We start from the raw sequence: 17,144 nt of genomic DNA, 5'->3' as shown, positions 1-17,144 counted from the left end.
TTTTTTTTGCTTGCTAATATTGTCCCAGTCTGTGGCTTGAATTCTCATTCTCATAACAACGTCTTTTATAGAGTAAAAGATTTTAATTTTAATGAAGTCCAATTCATTCGTTTTTATAATATGGATTTATGATTTTTTCTTTTTAGCTTGTAGAAGTAATAGATTATATCAATTGATTTTCAAATGTTGAACCAGTCTTGAATACTTGGAATAATTCCTGCTTCACTGTGGTGTAAAATTCTTCTTGTACATCACTGGATGTGCTATCCTAATATTTTGATGAGGATTTTGCATCTTTGTTCATGAGAGACACTGGTGTGTAGTTTTCCTTGCGATGGCTTTGTTTGTTTTGGGTATTGGGGTAATGCTAGCCTCATAGAATGAGTTACGAGGTAGCCACTCTGCTATTTTCTGGAAAAGATTGTAAAGAATTGATATAATTTGTCCCTTAAATCTTTGCTAGAATTCATCAGTGAATCCATCTGGGCTGGTGTTTCCTGTCTTAGAAGGTTGTTAATTATTGTTTCAATTTCTTCATTTTATTTATTGTTTTTTAAATTTTTGAGACAGGGTCTTGCTGTGTTGCCCAGGTTGGTCTTAAACAACTGGGCTCAACTGATCCTCCTGCCTCAGCCTCCCAAAGTGCTAGGATTACAGGCATAAGCCATCACTCCTGGCCTAATTTCTTTAATTGAATAGACTAATATTTCATAATAGATGTTAAGATGTAGGCCTTCTCATTAATATATATAGACCCATATATATTATCTATTTTCTTGGTAAGCTTTGGTACATTGTGTTTTTCTTTCTTTCTTTCCTGTTTTTTTTTTTTTTTTTTTTTTCCCCTTTTGGTCCATTTCATCTAGGCCCTCAAATTTCTGGGCATAGAGTTGTTTAGAATATTTCATTATTATGCTTTTAGTGTTCACAGAATCAGTAGATATAGACCCTTTTATATTTCTGATATTAGTAATTTGTGTCTTCTCCTTTTATTCCTTAGTTAACTTGGCTAGAGGTTTATTGACTTTATTGGTTTTTTCAAAAAAACAAGTTTGATTATGTTGATTTTCTCTATATTCTCTTGCCATTCTCATTGATGTCTGCTTTAATTTTTATCATTTCTTCTCTTCTGCTTACTTTGGATTTAACTTGTTCTCCTATTCCTAGTTTCCAAATGTGGAAGTTTAGATTACTCATTTTAGATCTTTCTTTCTTCTAGTACATATACTCAATGATATAAATTTCCCTCTAAGCACTGCTTTCACTGGATCCTGAACATTTTGATGAAGTATATTTTTATTTTAAATTAGTTTGAAATGTTTTTATATTTCTCTTGAGACTGCTTCTATGACCCACGTGTTATGTAGAAGTGTGTTGTTTAATCTACTAGTATTTTGAGATATTCTAGCTGTTTTGATTTCTAGTTTTATATCATTTTGGTCTGAGAACACACTTTGTGTGATTTCTATTCTTCTAAGTTTGTTAAGGTGTGTGTTTTGACCCAGAGTGCAATCTCTTCTCCTGTGTGCTGCATGGAGGCTCGAGAAGAACGTGTGTTCTGCTGCTGTTGTGTGAAGTGTTCTATGGACGTCAGTCATATCCAGTTGATTGATGGTGTACTTCAGTTAAACCTTGTTCTTAGTTCCTTACTGATTTTCTGCCCGCTTGAACTGTAAATTACTGATAGAGGGGTATTAAAGTCTCAGAATATACTAGCGTATTTATCCATCTCTCCTTGCACTTCTTTCAGTGTTTGCCTCATACTTTGATGCCCTGTTGTTAAATGCATAGACATTAACTATTATTATGTCCTTATGAAGAATTGATCCTTTTGTCATTATGTAATCTTCCTCTTTATCTCTGATAATTTTCCTTGCTCTGAGGTTGGGTTTGTCTGAAATTAATCTATCTACTCCAGCTTTCTTTTGATCAGTGTTAGCATTTAACTGCATATTTAATGGATTTGTACACACACACAGGCACACACATGCGCACGCACACACACATATACACACACACACTTGCTTTGCCAGGCTATTTTATACAAATTTATTTGAAGAGAAAAAGATATATAGGGACATTTATGGGACTATAAGCAAGAGAGAAAGACAAGAGACCTTCCAAACAGATAACAAATCCTCTTTCACTCTCTATGCCTTGCTGTAACAAACTGTCCTTGTCTCAGGGTTTACCTATCACCTTTAGGTTAATGAGTTTCAGAATCAATTCTATATCCCAAAACACCCCTCAAATTTTGGTCTCATGTCTACAACTATTGACGAGATCTCTCTCCATCTGAATGTCGTGTCATCACACTCAGCATGCCCTAAAACAAACTCACTGTTCCAAATCTGCTACGAACCCTTAGCAAAATCCTTTGCAAATTTCATATGTCCACCATTTTCTCAACTACTCAGACTCAATATTTTGCATTAAGTTGCATGCTACAAAATGTTAGCTTTAGGATAGGGAATTGAAGACAGACTCTCTGCTCTTCAAGAAATCATGGTCTGACAGACGTTAAAACAAGTGTTCTGGTCAGTGTCAACGAAAATGCTACAAAATGCTGATGACGTATAGGTTTTAAAAAGCATAAGTAAATCAACTATTCTCACTACTTTGTGATTAGGATTTGCTTAAATTGAATTCAGGAAGAATTCAATTCAATGATTATTGTTTCTATATTGAATATTCTGATGAAGTATATTTCCATTTCTCTGCTTAAGCCTTTTTATCCATGACGTCTTTGTTGAATGCTTGGCATGCATTCAACCCTAAACTAACAGGCTTGGGAAGCAAAGAAGGTGATCTAATTGTTGTTTCAGGAAAGAACTCTGAAAATTATGAATCTCATTCTCTATCCAGTGATTGCCTTTTCTCCATTCTATTTCTGGCTCATGACTTCTAATCTATACTTGAATTTATCATTTGCATCATTAGAAGTTGGCAATGACCTTTAGATAGCTTTGAGTATTAGGAAGCTTTTATGTTGAGATTTTATTTTCCAGTCATTTTCACAGTAGTCATACAGAACCCAATGTGTGATAAACTAATAAACTTTATTCCAAGTCTGCTTAGTAACATTTCAAAGTAGGAAGACACTTTCCATGGGACTTCGCATTCCTAGGGTCACTAATCTTATTAATAATTTCACAATTTTTTTTGGTCTTGCTTTTTTTAGTTTGCCTCCTTACCGCCCATCCATTCACATCTTAACTCCAGCTCGTCCACGTTCTTTTTAAAGTATGGTGTAGAGGATGGGGCACAAAATGCTAAAATTGAGTTTCTTCAGAACTTTGACAACTAGAAGTTTCACTCCAATTTAGCTAGATGTTAAAATCCTGTTAATACAGGCTACTAATGCATTATTCTTTGTGTGTGTGTGTATGTGTGGGGCTTCATTACATTATTGAAGCATTAAATACACAAGTCAACTCAAATACTATATTATCTTTGTCCTGCTACAATCCGGTGTATTTCTCCCACTATATTCTTCAGTAGTTAGTTTCTGGCAATTCTGTCTGGAGTCCTTAGTAAGTGAAGAGTCCTTTTTAGTGTTATGACCTTAATTTTTTTTCTGGAGTAAACGCTGACATACTTAGGAGGCTAACTTTATTTTATAGAGACATTAAGTACTAGAATGATTATTCTGTGTCAATCTGACCTAAAAATGACCTCATGGTGTTTTGAAAGGTAAAAAATCATATTATGTATATATTCTACACTCTAGGTAAAATGCACATAATATATCATATTTCACATTAAACTGACTTTAAGTATATTTTAAAGATTCTGAACTGTTATTTCAAATTTCCCTTTCCCCACTACATTTCTGGCTAATGGCTTCCAATCCATTCTTGAGGTTGGAATAATAAATGCTTGTGTCAAATCGAATCAAATAAAAGTATTCAAAAGGTAAGGTAGCATATCACCTTTACTTGAATTAAAAGCTTCATAAGGATCAGCTGTTATCTGTTATATTTTTTATTGAGAGGTATAATAGCAGAACTGGGAAAGGGAAAGCAAAATGAAAAACATTCAACAAAAACGCTGTTAGGATAACTCCATTTCTGGCTTTTGAAAATAAAGATACTTTATATATTTACGAAGGCAAATCGATTCAGGAAAATATAATTACATAACTTAAAAGTCTTTCCGTTAGATCGCGTCACAGATCTGTGACCTTTAAGTATAGAGCTTTTTATTCTAATGGGAATATCAATCTCAAGACTTTTAAAATTGATAGTGATTACTTCATATTTTCTCAATTAACCTTCTGAAAAACCATAACAAAATTTAGACCCTGCTTTCTTATCTCCTTTTTGTACTAATAATTTCTGTACACTAACTATGTGTGTATGTGTTTGTGTGTGTATTTTAGAGACAGGGTTTCACTCTGTTACCCAGGCTGGAGTGCAATGGCATGATATAGCTCACTGCAACCTCAAACTCCTGGCCACAAGGAATCCTCTTAGCCTCAGCCTCCTGAGTAGCTAGGATTATAGGCATGCACCATCATACCTGGCTAATGTTTTGTAGAGATGGAATCTCACTATGTTGCCCAGGCTTAAATATAGTTTATATATTAAAAAAATTTTAGGCCAGGCGTGGTGGCTCATGCCTGTGATCCCAGCACTCTGGGAGGCTGAGGTGGGAGGATCCCCTGAGGCCAGGAGTTCAAGACCAGCCTGGCCAACACAGTAAAACCCCGTCTCTACTAAAAATATAGCCGGGCATGGTGGCATGCGCCTGTAATTCCAGCTATTCAGGAGGCTGAGGCAAGATAACTGCTTGAACCTGGGAGGTGAAGGTTGCAGTGAGGCAAGATTGCACCACTGCACTCCAGCCTGGGTGACAGAGTAAGGTTCTGTCTTTAAAAAATAAATAAATAAAAACAAAAATAAAAAATAAACATTTAGATCCTTCTTGAAATAATAACATATGTAGGTTGTTACACAAGATCATCATAACTAAACATTGAAGATAGGACTTACCAGGCAGCCCTGTTGGCAATGGCCCTCTAGGGTGTACATTGTATACACATCCCTGGCAGGGGCGTTCTACACGTGTTAGTTGGATTTCCCTAGGTCAGGGGTGTGTGGCCTATAATGTATGAAAGATGCCCTGAACTCTGGACTTTTAAAAACAGCAAAAAACATACAAAAACCATGATAAAATACAAAAGGATACCTATAAATACAACCATTTTGTAAAAAGCAAAAGGATATATGAAAACCATGAGTAAAATATAATAAGACACCTATAAACACAGCTATATCCTATGTGGACTATTGCGTTCTAACTATTTATTCTTTCTTTTTGCAGGATAGATATATAAAATCAGGATCTCATTCTTGCTGGAGCTACTTTCTCTGCCTGGATCCACACCACTCTTTAGTTCCAGGCCTGGCTCTCCCACTGCTAGCTCTGAACCTTAGCAAGTCCTATAAATAACATGAGCATCTGTATCTCCCTTCAGAAAACAAATAGTGCAGTCAAACTCACCCTGCTGTGTTAATGACTACGTTCATAAAATGCGACACTGGACTACGAGTTTTAGTAATCAAGGAGTGTGTTTTAGTCCACTTTTTATGCCTGGCCTTAATATAATATCTGGCACATATTGATACAGAATAAAAGGTATCATTACGTGATACCTTTCCATATGTATCCACATGTATCCCATGATCCATGTTCCATATTATGGGAAGGGTGGCAATGCCCTGTTTCATGAGTTTCAGATTCAACCTTTGAAGGAAACATGTTTTAGCCATTGCATTGGCAGACGGCTCCAGGACTTACATATTTAAATAACAAAAATGTTGGGGGTAAAAGCATTCCCCACACAGTTCAAAAAGTTCCATAGGTGGGTAAAGGAACAATCCCTTTGAAGAGGAAAGTCAACCCAGTCTGACTTATTTCAGGTAAACAGTTTGATAAAGACCAAGAAAGGCTGCTTTGTTCTAAGTCTTGCGTTCCTGCACCTAGAGGACAGATTCTACATTCCAGAATAAAGGCTTAAATAAAAATGCAAACATACAGGAAATAAAAGAGTTCACAAATAAAGGGTACTAAGAGAGAGGGCTCATAGATGAGCAATTAACACCACGGTGACCACATCAGCCTTAAGTCAAGGTCAGCCTATTTCATGCAAAGTATCCCTAAATGGAAGAGTGGAAAGGTAAGGCTGGAGGAAAAGGAGATGACTATGGGAGTGGTCTTCGGAGTTATTCTGGTTGGGACCTCAGAACCAAAGACAAAGGTTGTGATGTTCCTTGATTGTACTCTGCGAGATTCACAGATGTCATTAAAACCATGAAGTATAGGAGCTGCATCTGCATTATCTGTTTCCATATTCCATTTTTTTCTCTATCCTTTTTTGTGCTACTCTGTTTCTGTTCACAAAGGAAGCTGAAAATTTATTGTCTTTCACCTGTCCAGTGAGATTGCTAAAGTGATCTGCCGGCTGCTTTTACCCAGGTGATCTCATTTAATGTTCAATCAATAGTGCAAGGTAGGTAGATATAGTTCCATTTTATAAGTGAGACTGCTACATCTCAGAAAGGGCAAATCCCTGTGCACGGTGGGCCTCATAAATAACGGAGTCAGGTCTGTCTGATTCCCAAGCCCAGCTGCTTCTCACTCTGCCCAGGTCTCCCTATTCCCTTTTCTACTGGTCATTGGCTGACATAATAAAACTGGAAGTGGACACAATAGGACAGTCTCTTAGATATGGACATCTTCTGGTGAGGGGCGGTATGCAATATGAGGCCCCAGGCCAAACCAGATTAAGCCTCTGGACGGTTTGAGATACTCTCTGGTATTTTCCTACACATGGTCTAGGATTCTAGGTTGCTCGGGTGGCAATAATTTGGTGTTAACATGCCAGGCCTGGCTTCCTAGCTTCACAGATCCTGTCTAGAAGACACCTAAATGTTACAGTGAATACTACAAGGTACAAAGAGTCTTTCACTACAGCCATAGACAGGACAGACTATGAAGAAGAAACTGAGCTATAGAAATACCTATTCACTTTCACTCTGGGACATAGGATTTAGGGTCTAAATATATTAGGATTGATTATGACAACTGCAGAATTCATTTCTAGGGACAAATGTAAAAGTGTAGACATTCTTAGAAAGTATCACAATATTGCTGTTTTCCCCTATGCCACTTTTTCTTCAGGGGGCCTAGTTACCTTAGAAAGTTGTTGTCATTGCTTAGCTAACACTACAGCCAGCGAATAGAGATAGAGCTTATGTGTTTGGCTGAGAAAATAGCATTAGGAGCTCTCTTAGGAGAACCTTTCTTTTAACGTCCCTGTCATCATCATCTTTGTCTATTAACTCAGAGTAAGGACCCAAAAGACTAAAAACAAGATAAACACCAGCACGTGTATGGCAGACACAGCCTTTGGACAAGTGTCAGCATTTCACGAGTGCCTGAGATCACTTCCAAATGTTTAAATTTTAAAAATGCCAAGAGGGATTACCTCTAAAGTAATACAGGAAGTTATAATGTAAGAAAAAGAAATGGTTGAAGGTAGGATTGGTTTAGGTAAATGCCATTCTCAGAGGCTCATGACAACCCAAAGCTCTATTTTCCTCTAGAAAATAAGTGATGGCAGCCAGGTGCGGTGGCTCACGCCTGTCATCCCAGCACTTTGGAAGGCTGAGGCAGGCGGATCACAAGGTCAGGAGATCAACACTATCCTTGCTAACACGGTGAAACCCCGTCTCTACTAAAAATACAAAAGATTAACCAGGCGTGGTGGCGGGCACCTGTAGTCCCAGCTACTCAGGAGGCTGAGGCAGAAGAATGGTGTGAACCTGGGAGGCGGAGCTTGAAGTGAGCCAAGATCGCGCCCCTGCACTCCAGCCTGGGGGACAGAGCGAGACTCCGTCTCAAAAAAAAAAAAAAAAAAAAAAAAAATCAACAAGGGAGATGGAGCCAGTGGCTTCTGGGTGGTTTCTGCCTCCAGATCCTCCTTGGGATGACTTTCTAGTTGGAAGCCTAGTGAAGGGTGTGGTGAGGCCTCTTGGATAACACTCATACGTGCTGCTTGCCGGTGGGAGACAGCAAAGACTAGCGCCTGGCTTGCACTGGATAGAGGGAAAGACAACTGGGATCAGATTCTGCCTCCAACAGAAGCACACAGAGGCCTCAGGCAGTGGAGCAGGGGAGTGTCTGAGGTGGACTCATTTGTCATCTCTGCGAGCGCGGGTCTCAGAGCATGAAATAGACGTGGGCAGTGCAGGGGAGCGGGCATGGTGTGAGTCCTCCTGGGTTGCCAGGTGGAACCAGGCCATGGAAGCTAAACGAGGCTAGAGATGAGCCACCAGATGTCCAGGGGACAAAGTGGATAAGCATAGGAACATAACGCATTGACTGGTTTCTAGAGGTTGCTTAAAACAAACCAAAAAAATAAAAATCCTACTTAATGTCCTTGCAATAGCTATGCACCTGACCTCAAAATCCTTTTTCTTCATCAACAATAAAACTCACACTGAATTTTCAGTAGCAAAACCAGTTAATTCTCAATTCTAATCTTTTCAGAATTCAAAAGAGAGAACAAATTCAATATATCATTTAACAATTGCATTGCTATCTGAAGCTGAAATATGTACATATATAAACAAACCTTTGGAGACTTTCTCTTTTGGTCTGATTCTGAAGGTAGTTGAAGAGAAAATTGTAAGGTATTCTTATCAATCTCATTTGTCTTTCATGCTATGAACCTATTATTTATTCTAATAATACTTATATAAATATTATTCTCTACTGCCTTGTCTGTATTTAAATAAATCTACAGAAGAAAACGATATAGCATCGAAATAGAAAGAAATACATGAGGTTGTCTTATGGTTGCTGGTAACCACTGTTTAATTTCATCCATACAGTTTTCTGGCATTAATTAAGGATATTCATTAATGTTACTCTGAGGCACATAGTTTAACATTAATAAGGAAAAAGCCCAGCTAAGTTATTACATAGAGATCCAATATTGTGTCATTAAAAATGTGGGCTGATTTGAATTTGAGCCACAGGAAATGTTAGACTGTGAAAGTCAACAACCAAAGCAGGCTACTAATAGGTTTTAAGAAAAAATCAGGCTGGGCATGGTGGCTTATCCCTGTAATCCCAGAACTTTGGGAGGCTGAGGCAGGCAGATTACTTGAGCTCAGGAGTTCGAGACCAGCCTGGGCACCATGGTGAAACTCCATCTCTATCAAAAATACAAAAAATTAGCCAGGCTTGGTGGCACATGCCTGTCGTCCCAACTACTCGGGAGGCTGAGGTGGGAGGACAGCTTGAACTGGGAGGCAGAGGTTACAGTGAGCCAAGATCACACCACTGCACTCCAGCCACAGAGACAGATCCCATAAAAAAAAGAGAGTGAGAGTGAGAAAGAAAGAAAGAAAGAAAAAAAAAAGAGAAAGAAAGAGAGGGGAGGGAGGGAAGGAAGGAAGGAAGGAAGGAAGGAAGGAAGGAAGGGAGGGAAGGAAAATTAGGGCAGGAATAACATCTTGACTTGCACTTTTACTATAAAGCTAGAAAAATGTAAACAATAAAACATGAAAAACTGTTTTGTTGCAGTGGTTTTTCTTTCAAATGTATACAGAAGCATTAGATACCTCAAATAGCAAGAGAGTAAGCAAGCGTTATCATGGTGGGAAAATGTGTGGTTTTATTAATTAAATCTGATGCTACTGAGGTCTGGTCATCCTACACAAAAGTGGTGATCTTTTCTTAATGAATTCACCAAGATACCCTGGGGAGTGCAAGGGGTCACTCCAGGCTTTCCCTTACTTTGGTAAGGCTCCCCTCTCTTCCCACAGAGAAGACGGATTCAAGATGAGAGTGTGACGCTTGCTTACCACAGGCCTGTGCACATCCCAGAACGCTCTCTCTTGGCTGTCAAGGATCTTCCTTTCAATCTTGTCTCTCTTCTTGTCCACTCTGTCAACACGGTAACAATGGATAACATTTAGTATTAATTGTAGTGCCTCTCTGGACAAAAAGGCCACAACTTGAACAAATCTTCCAAAAGACTCACAAGGACTCACTTTGCTTGTGCTTCTGCTTGCATGAAAATGAACTCCCACTTCCGGGCAAACGCTCTCTGCAGCCTGGCCAGGCTCTCCTGAAAAACATACCCCACGTGGCGACATTCAGTGCTCTTCTTCACTGCTCTCTTCTAGCTTAGTTACCACTTGTATTTGTCAAGGAAACAAACAGAGAGTTTCTAAAGCCCTAAGTGTACTGTGGTTCTCAATGATAAGCCATGCTCCCTGAATTCAGCTCATCTTCATATTGTCAGTCTTACAGGAAGTAGAAAAACCTGTTACAAATATCAATTTTTTGAATTACTGACTTCGGAGAATAGGACTAAAAATCCAATATGTATCTGCAAAATACTAAAATTACCTGGTACATAAGGAGGTGCTCCAGATGAACCCATTGGAATTTTCTGTACCCAGTTTATAGAGGAACAGAACAGCAATACATTCCTACTACGCATGCAATCAGCCTATTCAGTTCCTCACAATACATGTAACACCCTGGCGGCCCACAACCTATTCCTACACAGTGCTTTGAATTCAGTAAATCTAACATAGCAACCATCTGCACAAATGACAGCAAATGACTTTTATCTGCTGATGATCACCGTCAGCAGATAAAATTTTGGCAAAACCCACTCTTTCCCAGGGTAAATGGTCTTTAATCCTCAGAGTTTGGATATCTTCACTATGTAGGATGTATCTGACATTTTGACAGTTAAGTCAATTTTAGAAAATAAGATATGCTTCCCTCTTATACTTTGAGTTTATGTATTTAGAGTTTTGCCACACGCAATGTGAATGAAGAGAGGAAGTAAGTAAACAGGAATTCATGAGCCCACTGTGATGCCAGATCCCTGGAAATCTGACCCTTCAGATCCATGAATGAGGCTGTGCGCGGTGGCTCACGCCTGTAATCCCAGCACTTTTAGGAGGCTGAGGCAGGTAGATCACCTGAGGTCAGGAGTTCAAGACCAGCCTGGCCAACATGGTGAAACCCAGTCTCTACTAAAAATATAAAAATTAGCTGCCAGGTGTGGTGGCTCATGCCTGTAATCCCCGCACTTTGGGAGGCCGAGGCAGGCAGATCACGAGGTCAGGAGATCGAGACCATTCTGGCTAACATGGTGAAACCCCGTCTCTACTAAAAATACAAAAATTAGCCAGGCGTGGTGGCGGGTACCTGTAATCCCAGTTACTCGGGAGGCTGAGGCAGGAGAATGGCGTGAACCCAGGAGGTGGAGCTTGCAGTGAGCCGAGATCGCGCCACTGCACTCCAGCCTGGGTGACAGAGCGAGACTCCATCTCAAAAAAAAAAAAAAAAAAAAAAAAAATTAGCTGGGCGTGGTGTCGCACACCTGTAATCCCAGCTACTCCAGAGGCTGAAGCAGGAGAATCACTTGAACCTGGGAGGCAGAGGTTGCAGTAAGCCAAGATCGTGCCACTGCACTGCAACCTGGGTGACAAGAGTGAAACTCCATCTCAAAAGGAAAGACAAGAAAAAAGATCCATGAATGGAGAGTTAACAGCCTGCCCAGAAAAGACTGTGGGCCTTACTGCTGTGTATCCTATGACTGTCCTTGCCAGAAGGTCCTTGGTACTTACAGCCTCATAGTCTGCGAGCTCCAGTCGTGCCTTGTTTTGCATTGTTCTCTTGCAGAGGTAAACGGCTGAAAAAAAAAAAAATCAATCATTTCTTGCCTGCTTACCAACACCATGGCACTATAAGTAAAAGTACAACATTACAAATCAAGACGATCGCACTTTTTTCCCAAGTTGTAATTTTTGATCATTTTCTTAGACAAAAAATAATTCTGTAATAACATTATTACTGAAATTCAAGCATCATGGTATTTATGGTATCCTAATAAATATGCTAAGAAACTCGGTAACTTTTTTTTTTAGAGATAGTCTTATTCTGTCACGCAGGCTGAAGCAAGTATAGTGGTAAGAGCCTTGTTCATTGCAGCCACAAACTCCTAGGCTCAATCGATCCTTTTGCCTCAGCCTCCCGAGTAGCTGGGACTATAGGCATGAGACACCAAACTAGCTAATTTTATTATTATTATTATTATTATTATTTGTAAAGAGGCTTCTTGCTTTGTTGCCCAGGCTGGTCTTCAACTCCTGGGCTCAAGTGATCCTTCCACCTCGGCCTCTCAAAGTGCTGAGATTATAGGCATGAGCCATAATCATTTAAACATTTTTATTAAATGGTCATCACAGTTTTTAGCATCTTCAACAAATAAGAGGAGAAAATAAAACCTTTTAAAAGGGTCACCAAATGAACTTAAAAATCTATATATACAAGTAAAATCATTTTGCAAAAAGGAAATTATGAATTATTGGCACATTCAATGATGTCCAGATTCTACTGTCAACTGAAACAATCTGTTCATGTACACTGAGGACTTCTCGGCATCTTCTTTGCTTCATTTCACAAGAGTCCATCTTTCATTGTTTGGTTACTAGGAGGAGGACATAACATCTTACCTACCTTCCACAGTATTTCCATTTTCCTGAGGAGTCAATGGCCTGGGCTGCCATGAAAAGTCCATCTGGGCAGCAGATTTATAGGAGAAGGTGGTGACAGCAGTGTTGCAATTGAGCACATTTCTTCAATTATTTCAGGGTATTCTAGTGACTCTCATGACAACCTCAAGGCATTTGCAGCCCTCTGGTAGAGTCCCAATTGCCAGAATATTTTTGTCATTGTTTTTCACTAAATATGCATGATATTTGAGTCTCATGAAACTCAAGATACGTTATATCTGTTGTAGATGTTGAGTAAATGCATTGGATGAGGACTGTCAAATATTACTTATTATAAGGCTACCTCGATGAGGTTGCCTTGGAAATATCACCTTTGCACTACATGGTGCCACCCTTAGTTTTGGATAATGACGTCCAGCTGGTATCATTAAGGAAACACACTACACAGAAAATTTGAGACCGGTGCAAACAGGGACACTATTTACTCAATTTCTGTAAGGTTTCCTGTATGAAAGTCAAGATGAAGCAGAGAGCCAACCACAGAATGATGCTGACATTCCTACAAAGGCTAAGAAGCCAGTATACTGTATTAGAACACATCTTTGTATAATCTACCATAATAATTTTATTGTTCTACTAATATTAGTAATTTCGAAAAGTCAGACTTCATAAACAAAAGCGACATGATGTGTTCATTTCCTAATTCGTCATAATTGATGCTCACTCCCAAAGGACCTCTTACTATAGAGGCCACTGTGACTTGAATAAAATATCTAAAATGTTCTAAGCAGTTGTAAAAGAAATTGAAGCGTATGTGAAATACCCCTGAGGGTGTCTCTTCATGAGAGAAAGATCGAATATTCTTAAATATCTAATTGAATAATTTCAGCTTTCCTGCGGAATTACCTCTAATGAAATTTCAAGCCCCAGCTATGCCCTCCATCAGTCACACCTCCTGTGTCCTCCTGCATCAGCTTCTCCTTGCTTTATTGGTTCTGTCCATCTAATCTTTATTACTTGCAAAATCAGCTCCCTCTGGGGAAATGTTTCTCACCATTAGATACACTAATGCATTAAAATAAGAGTGGAATGATTTTGTTTTTTACATGACTCCTCACAAAGACATTATGCATCCTGTAATACAGGTGTCCTATGATGTGATTTTTCTTTAATTCCCTAGGAAACAAAATGAAGGTGTGGGCAGACAGTGCCAGGCATAAAGTAATGATATCACGAATATTTGTTGAATGAGTGAATTAATAAATGAATGAATAGGATATCTTCAGAAGGAGCTGTTTTGGGGTCAAATCAACTTAAGTGATAAAATTTCCCTAAATGTCTACTTGATTCTTTGGTATGAAGAAAGACAGGAAGCGGGGCCTGGTGGCTTATTTCTGTGGTCTTAGCTACATGAGGGAGGCTGAGGAAGGAGGATCATTTGAGACCAGTAGTTCGAGGCTGCAGTGAGCTATGATTGCACCACTGCACTCCAGACTGGGCAACAGAGCAAGACTCTGTCTCTTAAAAAAATAAAATAAAATAAGAAAGAAAGAGGCAAAAGGTACAAGTCTGAGTTAGCAGTGTAGAAAATAATCTGGTAACTGCTGAAGATAGAGCAAATATGCTCTTGACTGGATAGGCCCAGATCTCATCGGTCTAGACCAGACACAAATGCTGTATGTTGACAGGTAGAGATAATACTTTTTATTCTGTATTAGCAGAGAGTACCAGCATTGGTCAAGAGGTGGATGAGGCAGAAGGTCCAAGTAGATCAAAGAGGATTCCAATTCAGGAAATTTCCCAATTCATTAAAGATTGACAAAATGAATGCACTTATGCATAGTCAAAACTACAGCTCAGGCCGGGCACATTGGCTCATGCCTGTAATCCCAGCACTTTGGGAGGCCGAGATGGGTGGATCACAAGGTCAGGAGTTCAAGACCAATGTGGCCAAGATGCTGAAACCACATGTCTACTAAAAATACAAAAAACATTAGCCAAGCATGGTGGCGTGCGGCTGTAGTCCCAGCTACTGGGGAAGCTGAGGCAGGAGAATCACTTGAACCCGGGAGGCAGAGGTTGCAGTGAGCCAAGATTGCGCCACTACACTCCAGCCTGGGCGACAGAGCAAGACTCCATTAAAAAAAAAAAAAAAAAAAAAAACTACAGCTAAGGCCAAGTGCTTTTGTGCCAATCCTAATTATTTTGGCACTGAACATGCTCTATATTGTGCTATGTATAGACCTAGGCTCAGATCCAAAAGAGTGAATCTTTTTTAACATAACCCTGAATATTTTCTGCTGTGACAAAATATTGAAAATATCAACTAATGATGCCATTTTGGGGGTTCTATTTAAAATATTTTCTATTATTAAAGATGTAATTTCAATACCAAGTTTAAATATATCTCCTTGCAGTAGTTTGCTGGGAGATCATTAGGAGACAATTTGGAAGACTTGGGAGGTCAAACAAGTAATTTAACAGGAGGCTATGCCACTAAGTGGGAGGAAGTTTGGGGAGGCCGGAAGTGCTACTCTGGCTACAAAAGCTGCATAGATAAGGCATAGATTTTGGCCTAAATGCAACTTAGAACTTAGATGGAAAAGTCAAAGTTTCTGGATCACATCTTTGAGTAGAAGCAGAATAGAGAGTGAGTGCTGACATCAGGTCTTCCCCTTTAATTTTATAAAGCTCTAGAGAAGCCGGAGCGGTCTCTTAGACAACACTGATGCCCATGACAAAGGTGTGAAGGCACATCACACAGGTCAGCGAGAAAATTACTAAAACCCCAGTGTCAAAATGTGGAAGGAGTAGGAATATATCATTCACCAAGACTGGAACTACAAAACTCCAATAAATATTTTAAAATTACGCAACTTACAACCCAGGTAATGCAAATTAACTTACATTGTCATGCTATTCTATTTTTTTTTTTTTTTAATCTTTTAATGTTTAGTTTGTGGCTCATTCTTCCCTTGTTCCTGAATTTTAAACAGCCAGGCAGTTTGTACAATCTTCCTTCTCATGCTTGGGTAATTCAAAGAGTCCCAAGTTATCTGAGAGGTGATTGGCTCATGAGGATGGAGCCTTCCTTCATGAGATTCGTGCTCTTATTAACAGACTCGAAGGAGCTGGTTCACCCTTCTACCATGTGAGGACACAGCGAGACGGTGCCGTCTATGAACCAGAAAGTGGGCCCTCCCCAGACATCAAATCAGTTGGCACTTTAATATTGGACTGCTCAACCTCCAGCATTGTGAGAAATAAACGTTTGCTGTTTATAAACAAAACAAAAGGGTACCAAGTTATTAATGAGAATGTTCATCTCAAGTAATGATCAAATAATCAAGTGAATTGTGAGTGAGAAGAAGTGTGAGTGAGAAGAAGTGTGAGTGGCTTCTTTCTCCCCTCCTCGACTCCCTTTTGTGACTCTCACCATGAACTCTCACCTCTAATCCTCCTGGGGCTGGAGTGTAGGAGAGGAAAGGGGAACATGGAAGTTCAGGTATCGCTTCAAAAGCGATATTTCATTGGAATAGAACTTTATTATATTTGATGGAGATTTTGAATTTTATTGCTGAGATAAAAAATTAAATCTGGTATGTAACAAAAATAAATATGTGCTTCACAGGAGCTTTCCTTTATTATTTTAACATTTAAAAAGAATTTTTAAATATTTTTAGTTGATAAATGAAAAATTGCATATATTTATGTTGTGCTATGTGATGTTTTAATATAGGTTATACACTGTGGTATGACTAAATCAAGCTAATTAACATTTCCATCACTTCACATTCTTACCACTTTTTGTGATGAAGACTTTGAAAATCTACTCTGGGCCAGGCGCAGTGGCTCATGCCTGTAACCTCAGCACTTTGGGAGGCCAAGGTGGGCGGATCACTTGAGCTCAGGAGCTCCAGACCAGCCTGGCCAACATGGTGAAACCCTATCTCTACTAAAAAGACCAAAATTAGCTGGGTGTCATGGCAGGTGCCTATAATCTCAGCTACTCGGGAGGCTGAGGTAGGAGAGAATTGCTTGAACCCAGGAGGCGGGAGTTGCAGTGAGCCGAGATCCCACCATTGCACTCCAGTCTGGGTGACAAGAGCGAAAATCCGTCTCAAATGAAAAACAAACAAACAAACAAACAAAACAAAAACTACTCTCTTGGCAATTTTCAAGTATTAATGGTAGCTATCATCATCCCGCTATACAACAGTCTCCCAGAACTTAATCCTCTAACTGAAACTTTGCACCCTTTAACCACTATCTCCCCGCTCCCTGCCCCCAGCCCCTGCTAATCACCATTCTACCCTCTGCTTCTGTGAGATAAACTTTTTTTAGATTCCACACGAGTGACATCATGCAGTATTTGTCTTTCAGTGGCGGACTTATTTCACTTAACATAATGTCCTCCAGGCACATCATGTTGCTGCAAATGGCAGGATTTTTTTCCATTTTTAAAGGCTGAATAGTATTTCATTGTGTTTCTGTCCCACATTTGCTTTATCCATTCACCGGCTGGTGCACACTTAGGTTGAGTTCATATCTTGGCTATTGTGAATAATGTAATGAACATGGAAGTTCAGG

The 17,144-nt window shown here is 39.3% G+C and overlaps 1 protein-coding gene across 2 annotated transcripts in view; it reads right to left on the bottom strand.

Moving 5' to 3' along the window:
- RGS7 (regulator of G protein signaling 7) overlaps positions 1-17,144 on the bottom strand; it is a 576,861-nt gene that overhangs the window by 81,518 nt on the left and 478,199 nt on the right. For both annotated transcript variants that reach the window (XM_015127136.3, XM_015127147.3), the window contains exons 7-9: positions 11,667-11,731; positions 10,068-10,144; positions 9,879-9,960 (exon numbers count right to left, since the gene is read on the bottom strand). In XM_015127136.3, coding sequence (XP_014982622.1) covers positions 9,879-9,960; positions 10,068-10,144; positions 11,667-11,731 — 224 coding nt within the window. The remainder of the gene's footprint in view (positions 1-9,878; positions 9,961-10,067; positions 10,145-11,666; positions 11,732-17,144) is intronic.

Source organism: Macaca mulatta, chromosome 1 (assembly GCF_049350105.2).
Source record: "Macaca mulatta isolate MMU2019108-1 chromosome 1, T2T-MMU8v2.0, whole genome shotgun sequence".
In the NCBI taxonomy this organism is placed as follows: domain Eukaryota; kingdom Metazoa; phylum Chordata; class Mammalia; order Primates; family Cercopithecidae; genus Macaca; species Macaca mulatta.
Note: the sequence above shows the minus strand (reverse complement) of the source record. Positions and strands in the feature narration are given on the sequence as shown.